The sequence below is a fragment of the Pangasianodon hypophthalmus genome, chromosome 15 (genome assembly GCF_027358585.1).
Source record: "Pangasianodon hypophthalmus isolate fPanHyp1 chromosome 15, fPanHyp1.pri, whole genome shotgun sequence".
In the NCBI taxonomy this organism is placed as follows: domain Eukaryota; kingdom Metazoa; phylum Chordata; class Actinopteri; order Siluriformes; family Pangasiidae; genus Pangasianodon; species Pangasianodon hypophthalmus.
The window spans coordinates 22,338,267-22,356,286 of NC_069724.1; the positions used below are offsets into that span (position 1 = coordinate 22,338,267).

At 38.8% G+C, this 18,020-nt stretch overlaps 2 protein-coding genes across 5 annotated transcripts; both read left to right on the top strand.

Moving 5' to 3' along the window:
• Positions 1 to 1,410: 1,410 nt before the first annotated feature.
• entpd2b (ectonucleoside triphosphate diphosphohydrolase 2b) lies at positions 1,411 to 7,621 on the top strand. Its single transcript, XM_026929088.3, has 9 exons — positions 1,411 to 1,649; positions 2,617 to 2,734; positions 3,586 to 3,736; positions 3,808 to 3,967; positions 4,095 to 4,322; positions 4,924 to 5,193; positions 5,345 to 5,464; positions 6,504 to 6,638; positions 6,847 to 7,621. Exons 1-9 carry the CDS (start codon positions 1,533 to 1,535, stop codon positions 7,045 to 7,047), a joined length of 1,500 nt encoding a protein of 499 aa, XP_026784889.3. The 5' UTR covers positions 1,411 to 1,532; the 3' UTR covers positions 7,048 to 7,621.
• Positions 7,622 to 8,178: 557 nt separating this feature from the next.
• LOC113535617 (SWI/SNF-related matrix-associated actin-dependent regulator of chromatin subfamily B member 1-A) lies at positions 8,179 to 18,020 on the top strand. 4 transcript variants are annotated; one of them, XM_034311420.2, is made up of 10 exons: positions 8,179 to 8,332; positions 9,388 to 9,499; positions 9,907 to 10,036; positions 10,154 to 10,291; positions 12,277 to 12,404; positions 12,545 to 12,711; positions 12,969 to 13,159; positions 16,923 to 16,934; positions 17,500 to 17,631; positions 17,828 to 18,020. In XM_034311420.2, the coding sequence occupies exons 1-10, from the start codon at positions 8,249 to 8,251 to the stop codon at positions 17,865 to 17,867; spliced, it is 1,134 nt and encodes a 377-aa protein (XP_034167311.1). In that variant the 5' UTR covers positions 8,179 to 8,248; the 3' UTR covers positions 17,868 to 18,020. The 4 variants fall into 4 exon arrangements, with proteins under 4 accessions (XP_034167311.1, XP_026784858.1, XP_026784859.1 ...); XM_026929058.3 differs by having other exon boundaries at positions 8,181 to 8,332; positions 9,928 to 10,036; XM_026929057.3 differs by lacking the exon at positions 16,923 to 16,934 and having other exon boundaries at positions 8,180 to 8,332.

An 18,020-nucleotide genomic window follows, 5' to 3' on the forward strand; every position in this document is an offset into this window, starting at 1 on the left:
ACAAAACAGGCTTTATAAAGTCGTGTTGAGCTCCTGGGAATTCACTGCCTCGCCCATTTTGTTTTTGTACTTTAGCTTGGAAAATGACCAAAACAGACACCTCTATATAGTTTCTCCCAGCAAATAAAAAATACAGATCGCTCTTCTGTAGGTGATGCCACCTCACCAGGGATGACAACAGGTTAGCCAGCCGTCAGTTATGCATTTACATTTATGATATTGGGAAGACACCCTTATCCAGAGCAACTTACATTTATCTCATATATACAACAGAACAATTGAGGATTAAGGGCCTTGCTCAGCAGTAGCAGCAATGGGATTTGAACTCACAACCTTCTAATCAGTAGTCCAGTAGTAACAATTGAGCTACCACTGATCCAGAACACAGGGTGTGACAACATGAAAAAAAAGCTGTGGATTGGCTCTTTACATTTGCATTCAGCGCCGCCTGAAAGCAAAAAGACTTAATTTGGAATAGCCCTCCGCTGAGCAGGTTTGTGTAATGGCTTAAACAATGTAAAATAGATATTCTTACAACACAATAGATGTCGCAATTGATTTATCATTTGCTACTGATTTCCACAGTACAGTACAGACAAATAGGAACTAGACAATGCATAACCCTTTGTTCTATGAGGATTTAACTGCAAGAAATAATGACTGGTTGCTGTCTTAGCTCCAGCGTCCCTGTTTCGATCATGTTTTTCTGCAGGAGTTGTTCTCCTTTTGTTTGAGTGGGTTTTTGCTGGGTTCTCTGGTTTCCTTCTACCTCCCCCCAAAAAAAACTCATGGCTATAGGTGGACTGGTTACACTAAATCACCCCTAGGTGTGAATGTGTGTGCTTGGTGTCCTGTGATGAACTTGTGTTCCATCCAGGATATATACAGTAGTGCTATATCTTCACCTAAATTTTCTTAGGACTTAGGACCTATACCTATACCTATATACATGATGCATTTATAAAAATAAAACTATAGGCTACCTTATAACCGCATCATGCATAAACAGCCCATAGAAAATGCTTTGTTTTTTTTTTCAATTACGCATTATAGGTCCAGGATTATAGATGCACATAATCTAAAATGCTTATCTGTACATCATGCATGCATAAAAATAAAAATATAGACTACCTATTAACAGCAGCAATTAATTACATTAAATAAATTGTTCAAAATTACATTGCACAAGAAATGTAACTATAATTGCTTTAGTTTATTACTTTTTTTCTTATAATCTAGGAGTCTAATCTGATCTAGTTCACTCAGACCTGAGGTCGGTCATTTTTTACTGATCAGGGCAGAGTTTCTCAAAAGATTCGCAAAGTTCGGATCATCTTAACTGGGAGAGAGAGAGAGTGTTCAATATGATGCTCTCTCTACCATTTCACAGTGATCTTTGTGCTGTGATGTTGTTGGGAAACTCGGCCCAGACCGTCTAATGTAACAATCCTTGCACTGAATAGGGAGGCAGTGCATGGTGCAGCATTAAGATCAGCCCAGATCCTCTTTAGACTGTAAGCTTTGGAGCCAAAATGGACACACAGCGCAGTTGGATTATCGCCTCGGCTGTGCTTCTGCTCTTTGCTGCTGTGGTTCTGCTCCTGCTCACTGTGCATGTGGAGGAGATCCAGGAACCTCCACAATATATGGTAATATCTTACTTAAATCATAGCCTAACACTTTATATCTCTTCTCCTGTCCTTGATGCATTTCTCTTTCAGTAGAATGACTTTTCAATAAATTTCTCACTGATAATCACTCAGACCAGCTTCAATTTGCTGATTACTTTTATTTAAGGTCAAAAAAGCGTGCATTTTGTCATTGCTATTTGAGCAGGTTTGTGATTGAAAAACAACTTTTGGCATTTGGTATGGCCAATAATATTCTTAAGTGCATCTTTGTAATTGTTTGAAAGAATAATATACATATTTATGTCTCTGGTGCATCACTTGACCCTTTATTTACCAGCATACTGTCCTACTTTAGCTTGTCTTTATACTTTTTTTCTTTTGAAATTTTCACTTTTTTGTACTTAAACATCATTTAGTGATGGGAAACATTAGAACGGATTTGATAGAAGAAAAGAAAAGGGGACAAAACAAGTAGATGTGATTCTGCCATGAATCCAGGAACCAAACAAAGTGTTCTTTTATACAGTGGTGAGAAAACAGCTTCTAGTTGCATGCAGAAATGATTACTACTGTACTGGGGATACTTGCGTTTCTGATTCGAACCTCCCGAAGGAATACAGCTGTTCAGCCTATGCGCTCATATGATACTTTAAATGCATCTGCTACATCTGAATAACATCTCCCTTGATCCTATGTTTCTTAGACTGGCCAATGTTTTGGGAGGAGATTTAGTCATGTGCCAGAACTGAAGGAATACAGCGATGCATGAAAGCAAGAAAGCAAGAAAGAAAGCAAGAAAGCAAGAAAGAAAGAAAGAAAATGATTTCTGTCATGACAAAACAAGATCATTCATCATTTATCATAAACACACTGTGTATATTTCAACATTGTGCCAAGAGATAAATGCCATAATATGTCAGCAATAATATTGCAGCAATATTCATAACTGAATATTAACATGCTCTCCCCCTTTGCCCTGTGACAGTATGGGATTGTGCTGGATGCTGGTTCCTCTCACACGACCGTGTACGTGTACAGATGGCCGGCGGACAAACACAACGGCACAGGCGTAGTAACCCAGCACAGCGAGTGCAAGGTGAAAGGTCAGAGAATGCGTCATATTCTCTCAGTGGAATAGAAGACATAAGTAAGGAATAAAACACTTGAGGACATGCTGATTGTAGGAAAATAATCAACAATGGCTTGGTGTGATATAACTTGAAGCATGAAGCAGAATAACTGTTACCACCCACAACACATCCTGAAGTGTATTATACCTTTTATACCACAGCAATTTGCCAGTGATTGCAATTTTTCATTTATTATTGAACGTCATATTTTTTAAAATCTATTTATAGTTATGTTTAATGTTGTAGAAACAAGTTAGCAGCTGTAAACAGCCATTCCCTCACCAGTCTCTCTTTTTTCTCTTTCTGGAAGTTAATAAGACAAAAAGAGCATCTTGTCATGATACAGAGAAACCAGAAAGTGCAAAGAGGAAACATTACTGACTGTTATAAAGCACTGACACTGGAGACTCCTTCCATAAATGTGTATATAAACATCTTCTGTTTTCTTTATTAAATAACAACATATTTTTAATCGGTTTATTATGAGCATTCCTTTATGTGGGGAGTCTGCTGCCTGTGAATTAGATCTTACTATAGAAATGATAACTTTTTTTTTTTTAATTCTCTATTTTGGCAATTCTAAGCTGAAAACCACCAAATACTGATGTGTTTTTCATCTCTCACCTTTTTATATTATATTTCATGGCTTTCTTTTTCATACAAGCTAGAACTACTAATATTGATCCTGAAGCTAACTTTAGCATACAAATTTACTTTTTTCCCTTCTCTTCATCATTATATTACTCAAGCCTTTGATTTGATTTTTTTCATATTTTGTTGTTGCATGTTTGTTTGAGCCACTTTGGCACTGTTTCGCACTACAGGAGGAGGGATTTCTAGCTATGCTGATCAGCAGGGGGCTGCAGGCCGCAGTCTGGAAACGTGTCTCAAACAAGCCATGGTGGACATTCCCCAAGCACGGCATCACCTCACACCTGTGTACCTGGGAGCTACGGCAGGCATGAGGCTCCTGAAGTGCGTATGAGTGACAGCCATGTTGTTCTCTGTTGAAAAGGATATTAGAGCGTCTCTTTTTTCCCTTTCAGCATCTCCAGTCCTGAGAAATCAATGCAGGTTCTTCAGGAAGTGGGACAAACGATCAAATCCTTTCCTTTCAAATTTCAAGGAGCGAAAATCTTGAGTGGGAAGGAGGAGGGAGCATATGGATGGGTCACTGTCAACTATCTGCTAGAAAACTTCATCAAGGTATCTTACGGTTAGAAATTGCTTCCATGGCTCCTGTGTATTATTGTGTTTTGTTTCTAAAAGCTCTCACGTGCAACCAGTGCCCTCTAGTGGTCCAGGCAGATTTTACATTTTGTTTCTCCGTTAGTATGGCTTTGTAGGACGGTGGTTAAACCCAGACAGACAGACGGTTGGTGCGCTGGACTTAGGAGGAGCATCCACTCAGATCACATTTGTCAACCAGGAAGAAGTGGAGGATTTGGAGAACAGCATGACTTTGCGTCTCTATGGCCAGGACTATTCTCTGTACACACACAGCTACCTGTGCTATGGAGCAATCGAGGTTCTGCGCCGGCTCCTGGCCCACCTGATTACGGTACATACTAGCTTGAAGACCACCTAAATTCTCCTTCATTATATACTACTTTGTTTTAGACCTCTAAATGTGTATCGTTGTTCTGTATTATCAGTGGATAATCTCATCTGAACTGCTGCTGTAATCATAAAGACTGTCCTGTACTCATCCCAGGATTCACAATCTGCTCATACCGAACATTTCAACACACTTAGTACTGTATGTCTTTACTCTTCTTCACCTGTATACCGTAATGATTTATAATCCCACTATCCAGTGTCTTCCACAAGAGGACGGATTCCCTTTTGAGTCAAGGTTTCTTCCTCATGTTGTCTCAGGGAGTTTTTCTTTGTCACATTCACCTCTGGATTGCTCATTAGGATCGAGATCTAGATCTGCATCTGGATTTCTGTAAAGCTGCCTTGTGACAATGTGTACTGGTCAAGGTGCAATTCAAATAAAATTAAATTGAGGATCATGTGTGCACACCCAAATAATAATAATAATAATAATAATAATAATAATAATAATAATAATAATACACTTTACACACTGCAGTTTTAACAGTCAAGGATGCTTTTGTCACTGATTTTATCTGCAATCTGCTCATGTTTTTTTCTAGACCCAGGACAGCACAGGCACCGTGCACCATCCGTGTTACTCTTCAGACCACCGAGAGACCCTGAACCTGCGACAGGTGTTTGAGTCGCCTTGCATTAAATCACAGCGTCCTGCATTATATAACCCTGAGGCGTCAGTGATCGTACAAGGCAAAGGCAACTACCAGCACTGTCTGGGGAACATATCCGAGATCTTCTCCTTCCAGAACTGTCCGTTCTCCCAGTGCTCCTTTGATGGAGTCTTCCATCCCAACACCAGTGGCAGCTTCATGGTACAGTATGTGATGTGAAATTGTCAGTACTCGAAAATAAATGTATCTTTTCTTCTTCATTTTAAACAGTTGTTAATAGAGAATTTGCAGGAAGTCATTTTTGTGCATGATATATTTTTTGTGTGCGATGTTTAATACTTTTCTCTTTTAGGCTTTTTCAGCCTTCTTCTTCACGCACAGATTTCTGAAGAAGAGCACAGGCATTTACATCAGCACCCCGGTTCAGCTCGAACAGGCTGCTCAGGCTGTGTGTAACATGTCTCTCGCGAAGGTACCAGAGTGTGTCAGAGTATATAAATGATTGTCGCTATCATTTAAGTAAGAAATAAAACACAGTAGAACATGCTGTTTTAGGAAAATAATCAAAGGTAGGGTGGAACTATGTGGCGTGAGGCAAAACCAAATTACTGTTACCACACCAATGTTAATTATTTTCCTATAGCAGCACATCCTGGAGCGTTGTATTTCTATTATACCACAGCAATTTACCATCAGTTACCATTTTTTTTATTAATTAAAGAACAATATCATTTTTTAAAAATCCATTTGTAGTTATATTTAATTTTGTGGAATGTCCTGGACACAAGTTAGTTCCTGTAATCACTTATGTTATAGCTGTCTTTTTTTCCTCTCTTGAAGTTAATAATACAAAAAACACAACTTGTTATGTTACCAAGAAACCAGAAACCTCAAAGTTCCATGGCCTGAAGACTCTCCCTTGCTGGAAAACTTAAAGTTATAGCTTTACCTCTTTTACCTCTCCTTCCATAAATGACAAATAAAGAAAACTTATCAAAACCATATCAATGATTAAATCTCTTTATGTAGAGTGTACATCATACAAGTCCCTGTGAATGAGTTGGTACTATAAAAACAATAACTTATTATAACTTATGAGCACATTGATGTAAACCTGTCAGAGCTGCTGTTATACAAAATTAAACAGACCAATCAGAATTGAGCATTCAACAGCGCTGTGGTATAAGAGCTCTTGCTGATATTTATCTTAATTTTTCTTTTGTTACCTGCGACCCCTGTGAAATTAGACTGAATCCATCTATTATTCACTGTGATTGCTCACTACCTAGGGTATAACATAATGCCTTTGTAGTGGCACATTTTATTAACATGAAATAAGACATATACCTATTTTTTTTTTATTTCATATCATAGAACTTTATCTGTACTGCACTACTTCATGTCTCTCCTGGCAAAGACATTAAGTCTAAACAGAAATAAGCTGGCTAAACGAATGGTTTAATGAATTCTTTCAACCCTGCACACATTGATGAATGTTTTCTTCATGTTAGATGTCTAAGGATTTTCCAGAACAGAAGTCGTACCTGAGGGACTACTGTGCACTTACTGTGTACATGCAGGTTCTTATGCTGAGGGGCTACCACTTCGACAATCACTCCTTCCCCAGAGTTTCCTTTCAGAACAAGGTGAGCTCACTGTTATAGTTCGCAGCAGCTTTCAAAATGTAGCTATCATCTTAATAAAAAACTAAATCAAGTTTAACCATTTAATCTCTCAGGACACATCAGTGGGCCTACACTTACATTCCTCATTCCTTCCTCAATTACTGAATAATTCATAGTAGTTATTGAATAATGTGTTGATGATTAATACCTGAATGTGTGTGTGTGTCAGGCTGGGGACTCTTCTCTGGGCTGGTCATTGGGTTACATGCTAAGCATGAGCAGTATGTTACCCGAGGAGAGTGTAAATTTGAGAAGAGCCCTGCATCCTGGAGCCTGGATCTCCCTCCTACTTCTACTAGCACTCCTCATCAGCACCATGCTCATCTTCATCGTTCTCCAAGTCTGCCGAAAGAAGAGGAATAATGTCTGATCATGACCAATGGGGGGCGTATAAGGATTGCGACTGCTCCCCTTTTAAAACTTGAAAATAACTGGAAATAATTAAATAAGACTTTCATAGTCTTATGAAACTTCATAGCTTCATAGTAATAGCAAAACTACTTACAGTTAACTATTAATTTTAATAATATTAACTACCTGAGGTTTGTTTTGGTCTCTTGGATTTGTGTGACTGAATTCAAAACTGTGAAGTTAAATTACAAACACTAAAACTTGTGATATACTGTATAAATGTATATATATATTTTGAATTATTATTATTTCTGGTCAGTAATACTATTAAGGAAGAATTTTCCATTAATTCCTATGGAATGACACATGTAGAAAACAGACAACACTGAGAACACGAAAGATTGTTAACGTTAATTCAAAGCCTCCTCTGTAATCCACATTCCTTTGCTTTATCTTACTTAACTTTTTTTATTTTGAGATTGAGGATTAACCTTTGAAGACCTTTTCCTTAGCAGCTGGGAGAAAGTGAAAACCAAGCCATAAGACTTCCTTCATAGCATTTATAAGGGCACAAATAAAATCTATACCATTTACATGTGATTTCATTAACACACCTATATTGTTTTTATAGATTTTTTTTTTTTTTTTAAAGAAAAAAAATTGGGGCTGCACCATCAGATTTAACCTGGATTAAATGCGTTCTCCCTGGGTTTCCTCCGGTTACTCCGGTTTCCTCCTCCCGTCCAAAGACATGCTTTGTAGGCTGATTAGCATTTCCAAATTGTCTGTAGTGTGTGAATGTGGGTGAGATTGTGCCCTGGGATGGGTTGGTACCCTGTCCAGGGTGTCCTCCGCCTTGTGCCCCGAGTCACCTGGGATAGGCTCCAGGCTCCCCGCGACCCTGTGTACGATAAGTAGATGGATGGATGGATGGATGGATGGAAGGATGGATGGATTGAAGGATGGATGGACCACATAACAATAAGCTATTAAGGACATCTCACGTTTTGAGTAAATGTATCAACTCATTTGGAAGATAAATAACATTTATATGCTTTTGCCAAGTTCCAGTTTTACAAACCTCTAAAACACACTTTTAATTGTACTGTTATCGTTAACTCTTTAAAAATGATCGGTATTATCGATAGTACTCGTTGGTCCCTGTGTTTCCGTGGCTTTGTACCGCGCATGCGCAGTGTGCTGTATTGTGTCTGCTAAAGATGGCGTTGAGTAAAACATTCGGTCAAAAGCCGATAAAATTTCAGCTGGAAGAAGATGGCGATTTTTACATGATAGGTTCAGAGGTACGCCTTTCATTTGTAAATTAAACTCACTAATACATGTGTTTAATTCAATATTGTTGTAATTATCGGTTTATATGGAGAACATCTCGTTACAGTGAGTGTGTTGATGCTTAGCTAGCTAGCATGCTAGTTAGGATGTAGCCTCTGACGCTTCCACAATGAATGGATGAATGGATGAGGAACAGTGAATTTATTTTAAAAAATTATGCAGTTAGGTGTTAATGTGTTGTGGTTATTGTCATAACCCCGAATAAACCTTGATATTATTTTGTGTGTACTTTAATTAACTCTGTGCTATGTAGCTCGAAGTGGCTACAAAGACTAAATCCTTGTCTGTAGTCTGGTGCTGTTGTGTACAAGGCCCTGGTGTTAAAGGAAAACTCCTTTAAACACATTAAACATCTTTATATTCAAATATTTCTGGTGTGTCAAACTATCCTGGTGATATTTCATTGGTTGGTGCTATATTTTTGTTATTCCTGTGAGAAGTTAGCAGTTGTGTCCCACGGTGACGTCACACGGAGGACATTGCTGGTGCAGTTACAATGGAATTTAATAGGATGCCATTGTAACAGGTTTTGTTGTAAGCTCCAAAAAACAGACTTCTTTTCTCACTCGCTATTGTCCAGCAACATTCACCAAAATATTACAAAAACAGAAATCCAATAAAGAAATAGTGGAGATGTTGGTGCAAACGCTGGACTCAGTGTCCCAGAATGCACTGCAGCTGAATACTGTTATGGCAAAGACTCGGCTTGGCTAGTTAGCGCTTTACGAGATGATAACGATGGTGGTGAAAGCTTTGGATGCTGATCTGTTTGAGCGGAGTGTACAGATGAGGACGCGAGAGAGCTGGACAGACTAAAGCGCCGCTGCATCGCTCGCTTCATGTAGAGATAAAGAAACTGTTTACTTTGGCTCGTCCTGATTACTGCTTGTTCTATTCTACTGGCTGTAGCTTGTTACCTGGAGACCTGCAGTATTTGGTGTATCACGACTGCACATGACAGTTAAAAGACTTAATCATTTCATCTTGCTTGGCATGCTTTCTCCAGGTTGGAAATTATCTGCGTATGTTCAGAGGTTCGCTGTACAAACGGTACCCATCGTTGTGGCGCAGACTCGCATCGGTAGAGGAGAGAAAAAAGATCGCAGCATCGTCACACGGTAAGTGATTCGCTGGCCTTTATGTTGGACGTGCACATTTTAAGCGTTTGCTTATGACTTACAGTCCAGAAAGCAGTTGTTAAACAATCTGTCTATCTTCTGTTCAACTGATATGTCTTAACATCAACAAACGGAAAGATTGAGTTACGCAAAACGTGCATTTTGCACATCCACAATCTAGTGACAGTGAGGAGATTAGAATTATATTAAACGTGAAACGAATCATGTTTAATTAGCAGGGAGAATGGGATTTTTGTTTTAAGTCTGATACGCATTGAACGGAAGATACATGGATCGTAAACCTACTAGTAAATCTAGCAGTCTCACGAGTGCATGCTCAATATCCAGTAAGCGCTTTTAGTCCTGCTTCTGGACAGCAGTTTGTGCAGTGTTTTATTTTGTGTTAGATCATGGTTACACAACTTTAGCCACCAGTGTGACTCTGCTGAAGGCGTCTGAGTGTGAAGAGATCTTCGAGGGCAATGATGAGAAGTACAAGGCAGTGTCCATCAGCACAGAACCTCCAGCCTACCTCAGGTAAAGAGCCACCGATTCCCTTTAAAAAAAAAAATATTATTAATCCTACATTTTTACCTTAACATCACTATCAAAATAAATAAATGAGTTCTCTCATATCTTCTCTACCACTATCAGGGAGCAGAAGGCCAAGAGGAACAGTCAGTGGGTCCCCACGCTCCCCAACAGTTCCCACCACCTGGACGCTGTGCCTTGCTCCACCACGATCAACCGAAACCGCATGGGACGCGACAAGAAAAGGACCTTCCCCCTGTGGTGAGACGCGTCCCCCGTTACAACGAAATTACGTTTTAGAGTTATTCTAAAGGTTTTAGCTATACAGATTATTTTTTAAATTATTTTTTTAATTCCGTAAGCAATAAAACACTTTGGGATGTACTAATCATCGTTAATTCTTTTCCTAAAACAGCACAGTTTTATTTCTCTTATACCACAGTAATTTGCCATCATTAACAATTTTCAAATTATTAAAGATTAACATGTACTTTTCATCCATTTATAGTTACATTTAATATTATGGAACGTCGTAGCAGCTATAAATAGTCGTTCCTTTATCAGCCTCTTTTTCTTTATTTTTTTTAATTTACTCTGTCCTGAAGTTAATAAGACAAAGATAGAAAACAATACAGCTTGTTATTTTACTGAAGAACCAGAAAGCTCTGTTCTGAAGACTTTCCTATTGGTGGTGGTGGAGGAAAACTTGCTGTCTTGTATGAAGGTCTGACAATGGGCACTCCTTCCATAAATGCTAAATAGGGTTTGATAGGGTTTGTCACCCTATCAAATATTATTCCTTTTTATATTGGCTAGATAACCTTAAGCTCTTAAATGCTTCATTATTCGATTATGTGGAGTCTCTACCATACAAGTCCCTGTGAATGAGTTATTACTATGGAAATGGTAACGTCTTAGAACAAGCACAGTAATATATAAACCTGTGATTTGACCTACAGTGGCTCTAGTCATATTCTAGAAAACAAATCCTTCTGACCCGTCAGATACGAGAATTCAGTAGTGCTGTGGTATCCAAGTCATTAGGCAATTCATATTTTATAATTGTTTTGTTCATGATGCTTTTCCACTTTTTCACAATGCTTTTACAGATATTACACATTTTTTTCTAAATATAAGTCATTCCCTTGAATTAAAAAGATGCAAAATGAACTTCCTAGGTGATTCGAAGGAACTGAAGCATAATTCTAACTTGAAGGATGTGTTTTTCCTCTCTGACTTGTGCACACTGTAGTACTGTTGAATTATTTAAGTTCTAATTGTCCAGCTAGCTTTAGTATTTATGTATGGTAGGAAAGAATTTTTATAGTTTCTGGAGACAAAACCATAGGCTTGGTTCTGTATTACGAGTCGTCTATTCTGTACTTTCTCAGCACAGTCTGAATATTAAACATGGTCATAAGAAACCATGGTGATGATATGACTAAGGCTGGATCTAAACTAGTGTTGTGTGTGTTAACCAAGTCGTTGGCCTAGTCCCAGTGTGCACCCTTCCTCCTCCTGGTGAGTTGTGTTAGGCTGACAGTCCAGCACTGATCTGCAGCTTTGTTTGGCTGTGTTTGTGCTCCGAGATCCACTCAAGTCACGTTGTTTGTCAGCGGCTGGCTCGCTTTCTGCTGACACTTAAAAAAATTGTGCTCTTTTCTAGACACAACTGTTTCTAAAGTATGACCCAGCTTTCTCCTCTACTCCCACACTGTGATGATTTCAGTGCACTTTTTAGTCATCCAGAAATATTGAAAGTTCTTAACTCAGCCAGACAGCTATTTTTATCCTCATGTGTTAAATAAAGTAGATTCCTAACATCTTAACGTTCACTTGTACTTGCTCAGTTTTGACATTTCCCCCCATGAATTTTGTAAATGATTTCTCTGCAAAGTATTTCTATCAGACTTAGCTTTGGCCTTGAGCCACACATTGTCCGAAAACTAACATGTGTTTACTTTTATCTGTACTGTCATTGCTAATGACCCAAAGGCTCCCTGGTCTTTCCTGGACTTGAAAGTGTATGTTGTCTGAAGTTATTTGAGGATGTGTGTCTTTTCCTCTATTGTTCTTTTCATACAGCACCTACATGGCCATGTAGTGACAGTGCAAAAGATCTTATGACTGCTTTTTGAGATCCAAAACTTTGTGTCCAATTAAAGCTTTTGAATATGAACGATGTAATGCACGTGTTGTGTCTGCGTGTGTGTGTTGAAGGGCTCCTCTCCTCTCTTCCTTTGCAGTTTTGATGACCACGACCCAGCGGTGATCCATGAAAATGCCTCACAGACGGAGGTTCTGGTTCCAATCCGATTGGACATGGAGATAGACGGCCAGAAGCTCAGAGACGCCTTCACCTGGAATATGAATGGTAGTTCTGCAGAACATTCAAGGGCATGCTGTTAAAGGAAAATAATAAGTGAATAAGTGGTTTTGCGATGCAGAAGATGGCTGAATCTTTACATTCATAATGCACATAATATTGATTCCTCTCAATTCTCTTCACTCCAGAGAAGCTGATGACGCCAGAGATGTTTGCAGAGATACTGTGTGACGATTTGGACCTGAACCCGCTGACGTTCGTCCCAGCCATCGCCTCTGCCATCCGGCAGCAGATAGAGTCCTACCCTACCGACAGCATCCTGGACGAACAGACCGATCAGAGAGTCATCATCAAGGTAGGTCTTCTGTACCCCCAAAAACAGTGAGCAAATCAGACTTAATTAACCTTTACAGGCTTAGATACACACACACATTTAGATACATAGATACATTGACACGTATACATATATTATTGGATGGCTAACGAGATGGATATAGAGAGAGATATAGTTACAGATGGTTTTCCTTATGTGCAGGTTATTAGGTTTTTAAGTATAAAACTGGAAAAATTCTATAATATAGACTGTCACATACGGCACGTTTGCGTTGCTAGCTGAACATCCATGTGGGAAACATTTCCCTGGTGGACCAGTTTGAGTGGGACATGTCTGAGAAGGAGAACTCTCCAGAAACGTTTGCGCTGAAGTTGTGCTCTGAGCTCGGCCTCGGAGGAGAGTTCGTCACCACCATCGCCTACAGCATCCGCGGCCAGCTCAGCTGGCATCAGAGGACGTACGCCTTCAGGTGAGACACACAGTTATTCACATACACGTCACCTAGTTCTAATGCAAGGGGGAAAAAATACACAATGAAACATGTCACTGAGGGCTATACCATGAAGCAAGCTCAACGTTGTCAGGTTTTCATAAACACCCTAAATGCAGCGAAGACCTAGCTCATATCTCTTGGGCTTTGCTTCTGTATTAAGCTATAAAACTGGCTATGCAGTATTGTGTTATGTATAACATTTTATTTCATTCAAAGGACTGTCACCTGAAACTCGCATTCACTATTCAGTAATTGGCTATTAAATTGAGACCTGCCGACCTTTACACATATTATGTAGGAGTGCCACATTTTAACATTGGAGTACACAGCTACGAGTTATCAGTCAAAAATACCCCCTATTAAAAAATGGCAGATGAACCAATGGACATTTGAATTTGGAATGATTGGCAGTGTAGGTCTTTCGAACTCTCTGATATTAACTCACAGCCCTGGAAGCCCCACTTACTTCCCTCCATCACACATTAGTCATTCTTGGACAGTGCAGTATAGACAAGTATAGATAACATCAAGTACCTATATTTATTACGGATGCCACCGAAAATGGTCAAAATTCGAACGTGATTAAAGCACCAGTCAGCTCAGGTTCAAACAGCATTGTCCAGACCATCATGGTAGAAACTGGAGTGTGTGTATGTACAGGGTTTTACAGTAACCACCAGACACTTTGGGGGGGAAAAGCTGCCACTTGTTTTATTTTAGTTAAGATACAGACACTAGAAAAGTTCTGGGAAAAAAGTTTCGGTTTCCAAATTGAGCTGTAATGGTTAGTGATTTTAATGCACAGCAACGTTAACCGTTAAACACACTCGCAAGCTCTTTTTCTCTTTAAAACTGTCTGCCGGTGATGTGACTGTCATGAGCTTTGAACCCTTTAATTCAGAGGTATTTACTAATCTTGAAGATCCAGAAGACTGGTACCTTTGTGGGTTTAAAGGCTACATGAGTAGTTTTTAAAATAAACACTAACTGTAATTACTAAAACTTGTTAGTGTTAATAGTAGTGAATAATGGTATAGACCAGTATATAACCTGATAATGCATTTTGACGCACAGTGTTGGTTAGTTGTAGACACAGTGTGATTGGTGCTATACTAACCCCAATATTTATGTTGGTATTGCACTATACAGACACGTCTCTTTAATTTCTGAGGACATGCGCAGGTGGTATGCATGATATGCACAGCATCTGTTTTGCATACACGTAGTTAAAAACAAGTACAGTCAAACCCTGTATATACTAACACTCCAGTTTCTACCTTATAAAACCGCAGTGTAACTTGTAGCTCCTTAACTGTGCAGTGGAATCTGCTGTAATGATTGAGCTGTATAGATATTTATTTGGAGTTAAGATGGCATTAAGCCAGTAATCTGCGAATCCTGTGTGTATACCCTTAAAGTTTATTCAAGTGCTCTTTCCCTTCTGCTTACAAAGACCGAGCCTCCAAGCAGCATGAAACATTCAGAGATTAGAACGGGAAGGGTTTAGGATGTAGCTGCTTCCACTCATCATCCTGTCAGTCACCAGTTAAACGCTAATGCTTTGTTAATGGCTCAGATCATAGCCGAGCTGCTAATGATGCCCAGGCTTCACCAGAATGGCCTCTCCTTCTCGCAGAAATTTTAGAAGGCAAAATAAATGTGTATTTATTTCCATGTAAACTATACTGATGTCCTCTTTAAGCCTCACATACACAGATGTAGAAAGAAAAGGAAGATCTTTCATGTCTGTGGTTTTCTCTTTTCCAGTTATTCTGTGGAAACGACTCATTTTTTTCCCCCCAGCCTATAGATGAAACCTCATTGTGAGCAGAAATTGTTTTTTATATGCTGCATTATGATTTAATAGGGATCAGACTTGCCAAGGCAGCACTGCATAATTGATTCCATAGACGTTTTAAACTTGAGCGTTTTTATAGGGAAACAGTTGAACATAACGTAATGGATGCGTGAGGTTTAAAATAGGAGCATTTGGGGGTTTTGGTTCTGTCATATCTGCATGTAATTTTGTTCTTCTTTTTTGACGCCTCATGATGTGATACAGCCCCAATTCAGAGTGCTAAAAAGTGATTATTTTTAAAAACAAATTCTACATTAATGTGTATCATGTTTTTATTCTAGTATGTGCCTTTGCAGCTACCTAATATTTTCAGCCATGATCCAAAAACAACCAGGCTTAATACTGTATATTCAGCACTTTTCAGCAGACTACCTTTTTTTGCCCCATCATTCCATTCTGTGCATCAACACAGAATCAGAGAACTGTAATACTTTTAAGAACTGATTATTTTCTTGTTCCCCTGTTTGTTAGTGTCCTGAATTGTTTATTAACCCCACAAACCGCATGTGTGTGCACAGAAATCCACGCACATATGTGTCCTGTTTACAGTGAATAGTAAACAGGACAGTCTTCTTTGTGTTACTACACGTTATGGCTGCAACAAACGATTATTTTTGTGCTGCAGTTCCTCCTCTTGGTATTTTCACAGAGCACAGTTTGCAGTCTGGTTTGCTTTGATTTTCATCATTAATCAGGAAATATGTCAACATCGCTGTCATTTCGTGCAGTCTGTTCTTTAGCGTGGCATCGTACACTAGGCTTACGTTACATAGTATCACCTGGTATCACATGTTTGTATCAGAGCGACATTTACGACTACAGCATGCTTTCAAATAATTGACTTATCTTAACAATTATAATTGAAATCTCAAAAAGAATTGGACAAAATGAAATAATGACAACTTAAAATGGAAAGATATAAATGGATCTCTTTATCTACATTGTAATAAATCAGAATCCGTCACATGGTCATGGACTTTGGCGTTAATCTTAACAAGCAAAAACAGGCTAAACCTAACAGGCTCTGTTAAAATATTAAGCTAGCTGTTGCCTCTAATTTGCGCAATAAGGTTTAAATATTTTCTTGCCGCTCCATGAGTTAAGTTCTCGGCGCTCGCCATTCCGCAGTCTCTTCGCATTTTTCACAACTCCACTTTGAAAAGGGTTACGAAATAGCAGATGACTAATTCGGCGAATTCAGTACACACATGCTCATACATTATAACCGTTTATGTTGTTTTTTTGTAAACGATGCACTCTGATGAATTTCCCTAATCGACTTACTCGATTATGCTAATTGTTGTGGCCATACTACACACAGGTTCATTCTTTACACTTTCCATTATGTACAGTGTGAACACTACAGCAAGTTCACTAACAAATTTACTATTTTTAAATTTGCATTTCTTTCTTTTCCTTTCACAGCTGATTATTTTAATAGTGTGCTGTTAGTATGGTAACATTCTGCATGTACCATCACATTGCTTTTGCTTTTTTGGGGCATTCACACAAAGTGCCTTGGGTTTATTATTTTTATTTGTTTGTTTGTTTGTTTGTATGCTGTATGATTAGTGTCTGTAGATCAGTGGTCAGATAGAAAAGACCAGAAAAATGTGATGTAATAATTTAGTATAGTAGCTTTGGCTTATTTTCATTAATATTAACTTCATATAAAAAAACACTGCAGGGTGTATCCAGTTGAGAGCTGATGTGTTGGTGATATACGATGTTATTGTTGGGTGGTTTTGGGGTAAATTTTAAAGTACATGATGAATAGGTTCTCAAGTGGATGCATCTTAACATCTATTTTAACATCATCATTGCTTTTTGCTTTGCTATAATCTTCTAATTGTTTGCTTCTCCCACTGTCTGTTCCAATAGGTCTGATTTCAGGTCAATATACTTCAAAATTTCTTGACCTTCTCTCCCTCCTTACCCCCACGTTTACCCCCACTTCCACCTTCATGCCCTGGGAAGCTGAGTACCCACATCTCTTCTTTTTTTGATCTTGAGCTTTTGCAGGGCTCGTTCCTAAAGGTTTCTATGCCACGAGCATACAGTAAATTGGTTTTTACCAGGACACCAGTGCAAAATGCTGGACCTTTTATAGCTAATTATAAGATATATTTACAATTAGTTAAGTTAAGAGTAACGCAGAGGTTTGATCTGAGTGATTCATATGTCCACTGCATGTGCTAAAGTGATAAAATTAATTAAATATTTTAGTTTATTGGTATTTTGTGCATGATCCATCAGATTATTTAATGTACATATCAAGTAGAGATTGAATAATAACATAATAATAATGATAATAATAATTTAAAGACATCTCTGCAGATCTCCATCACCACTATGCCTTAAGGGTGACCAGTGGAAATATCATTTCCTCCAACATGCAGTCATGATCTAGCACGTCTGTACTGACCTCCAGTGACCGTGATGTCGCTCTTTTCCGTAGTGAGAACCCCTTGCCGACGGTAGAGATCGCCATTCGGAACACAGGCGATGCCGATCAGTGGTGCCCCCTGCTGGAAACGCTGACGGACGCAGAGATGGAAAAGAAGATCAGAGATCAGGACAGAAACACAAGGTGAGATACAGAGAGAGGAAATACACTGTGTGGAAATAACTTCATTTATATATCTAATTATTCACTTACAAAAAAGCTTATCATGCACTTTATAATCTTTGGCTACATAAGGTGCTATTATTTCATATCTGTTTATTATGATGCTTCCAGCTTTCCTGAAACCTCACTAAACAGCTTTGTTTTTTTTTGTTCCCAGGCGCATGCGGCGACTTGCCAACACCGCCCCCGCATGGTAGAGAGGGAACGTTACGATCCACCACTCGATAAGCTTAAGGCATCAGAGCCGCTGGATCTGCCTGTCATCACTGGGACATTTCTGACTTTGTGCTGAGGCATACTGTGTATTTGACTTGCTTTTTTTTTTTTTAAATAAAATAAACTATTACTAA

What these genes read in the sequence shown, in the direction of transcription:
- entpd2b (XM_026929088.3), top strand. Translation starts at nt 1,533, where the DNA reads ATGGACACACAGCGCAGTTGGATTATCGCCTCGGCTGTGCTTCTGCTC. An exon ending in AGGAACCTCCACAATATATG is followed by an intron (nt 1,650 to 2,616) that starts GTAATATCTTAC and finishes GCCCTGTGACAG; the next exon opens with TATGGGATTGTGCTGGATGC. An exon ending in CAGCGAGTGCAAGGTGAAAG is followed by an intron (nt 2,735 to 3,585) that starts GTCAGAGAATGC and finishes TTCGCACTACAG; the next exon opens with GAGGAGGGATTTCTAGCTAT.
- LOC113535617 (XM_034311420.2), top strand. Translation starts at nt 8,249, where the DNA reads ATGGCGTTGAGTAAAACATTCGGTCAAAAGCCGATAAAATTTCAGCTG. An exon ending in TTTACATGATAGGTTCAGAG is followed by an intron (nt 8,333 to 9,387) that starts GTACGCCTTTCA and finishes TGCTTTCTCCAG; the next exon opens with GTTGGAAATTATCTGCGTAT. An exon ending in GATCGCAGCATCGTCACACG is followed by an intron (nt 9,500 to 9,906) that starts GTAAGTGATTCG and finishes ATTTTGTGTTAG; the next exon opens with ATCATGGTTACACAACTTTA.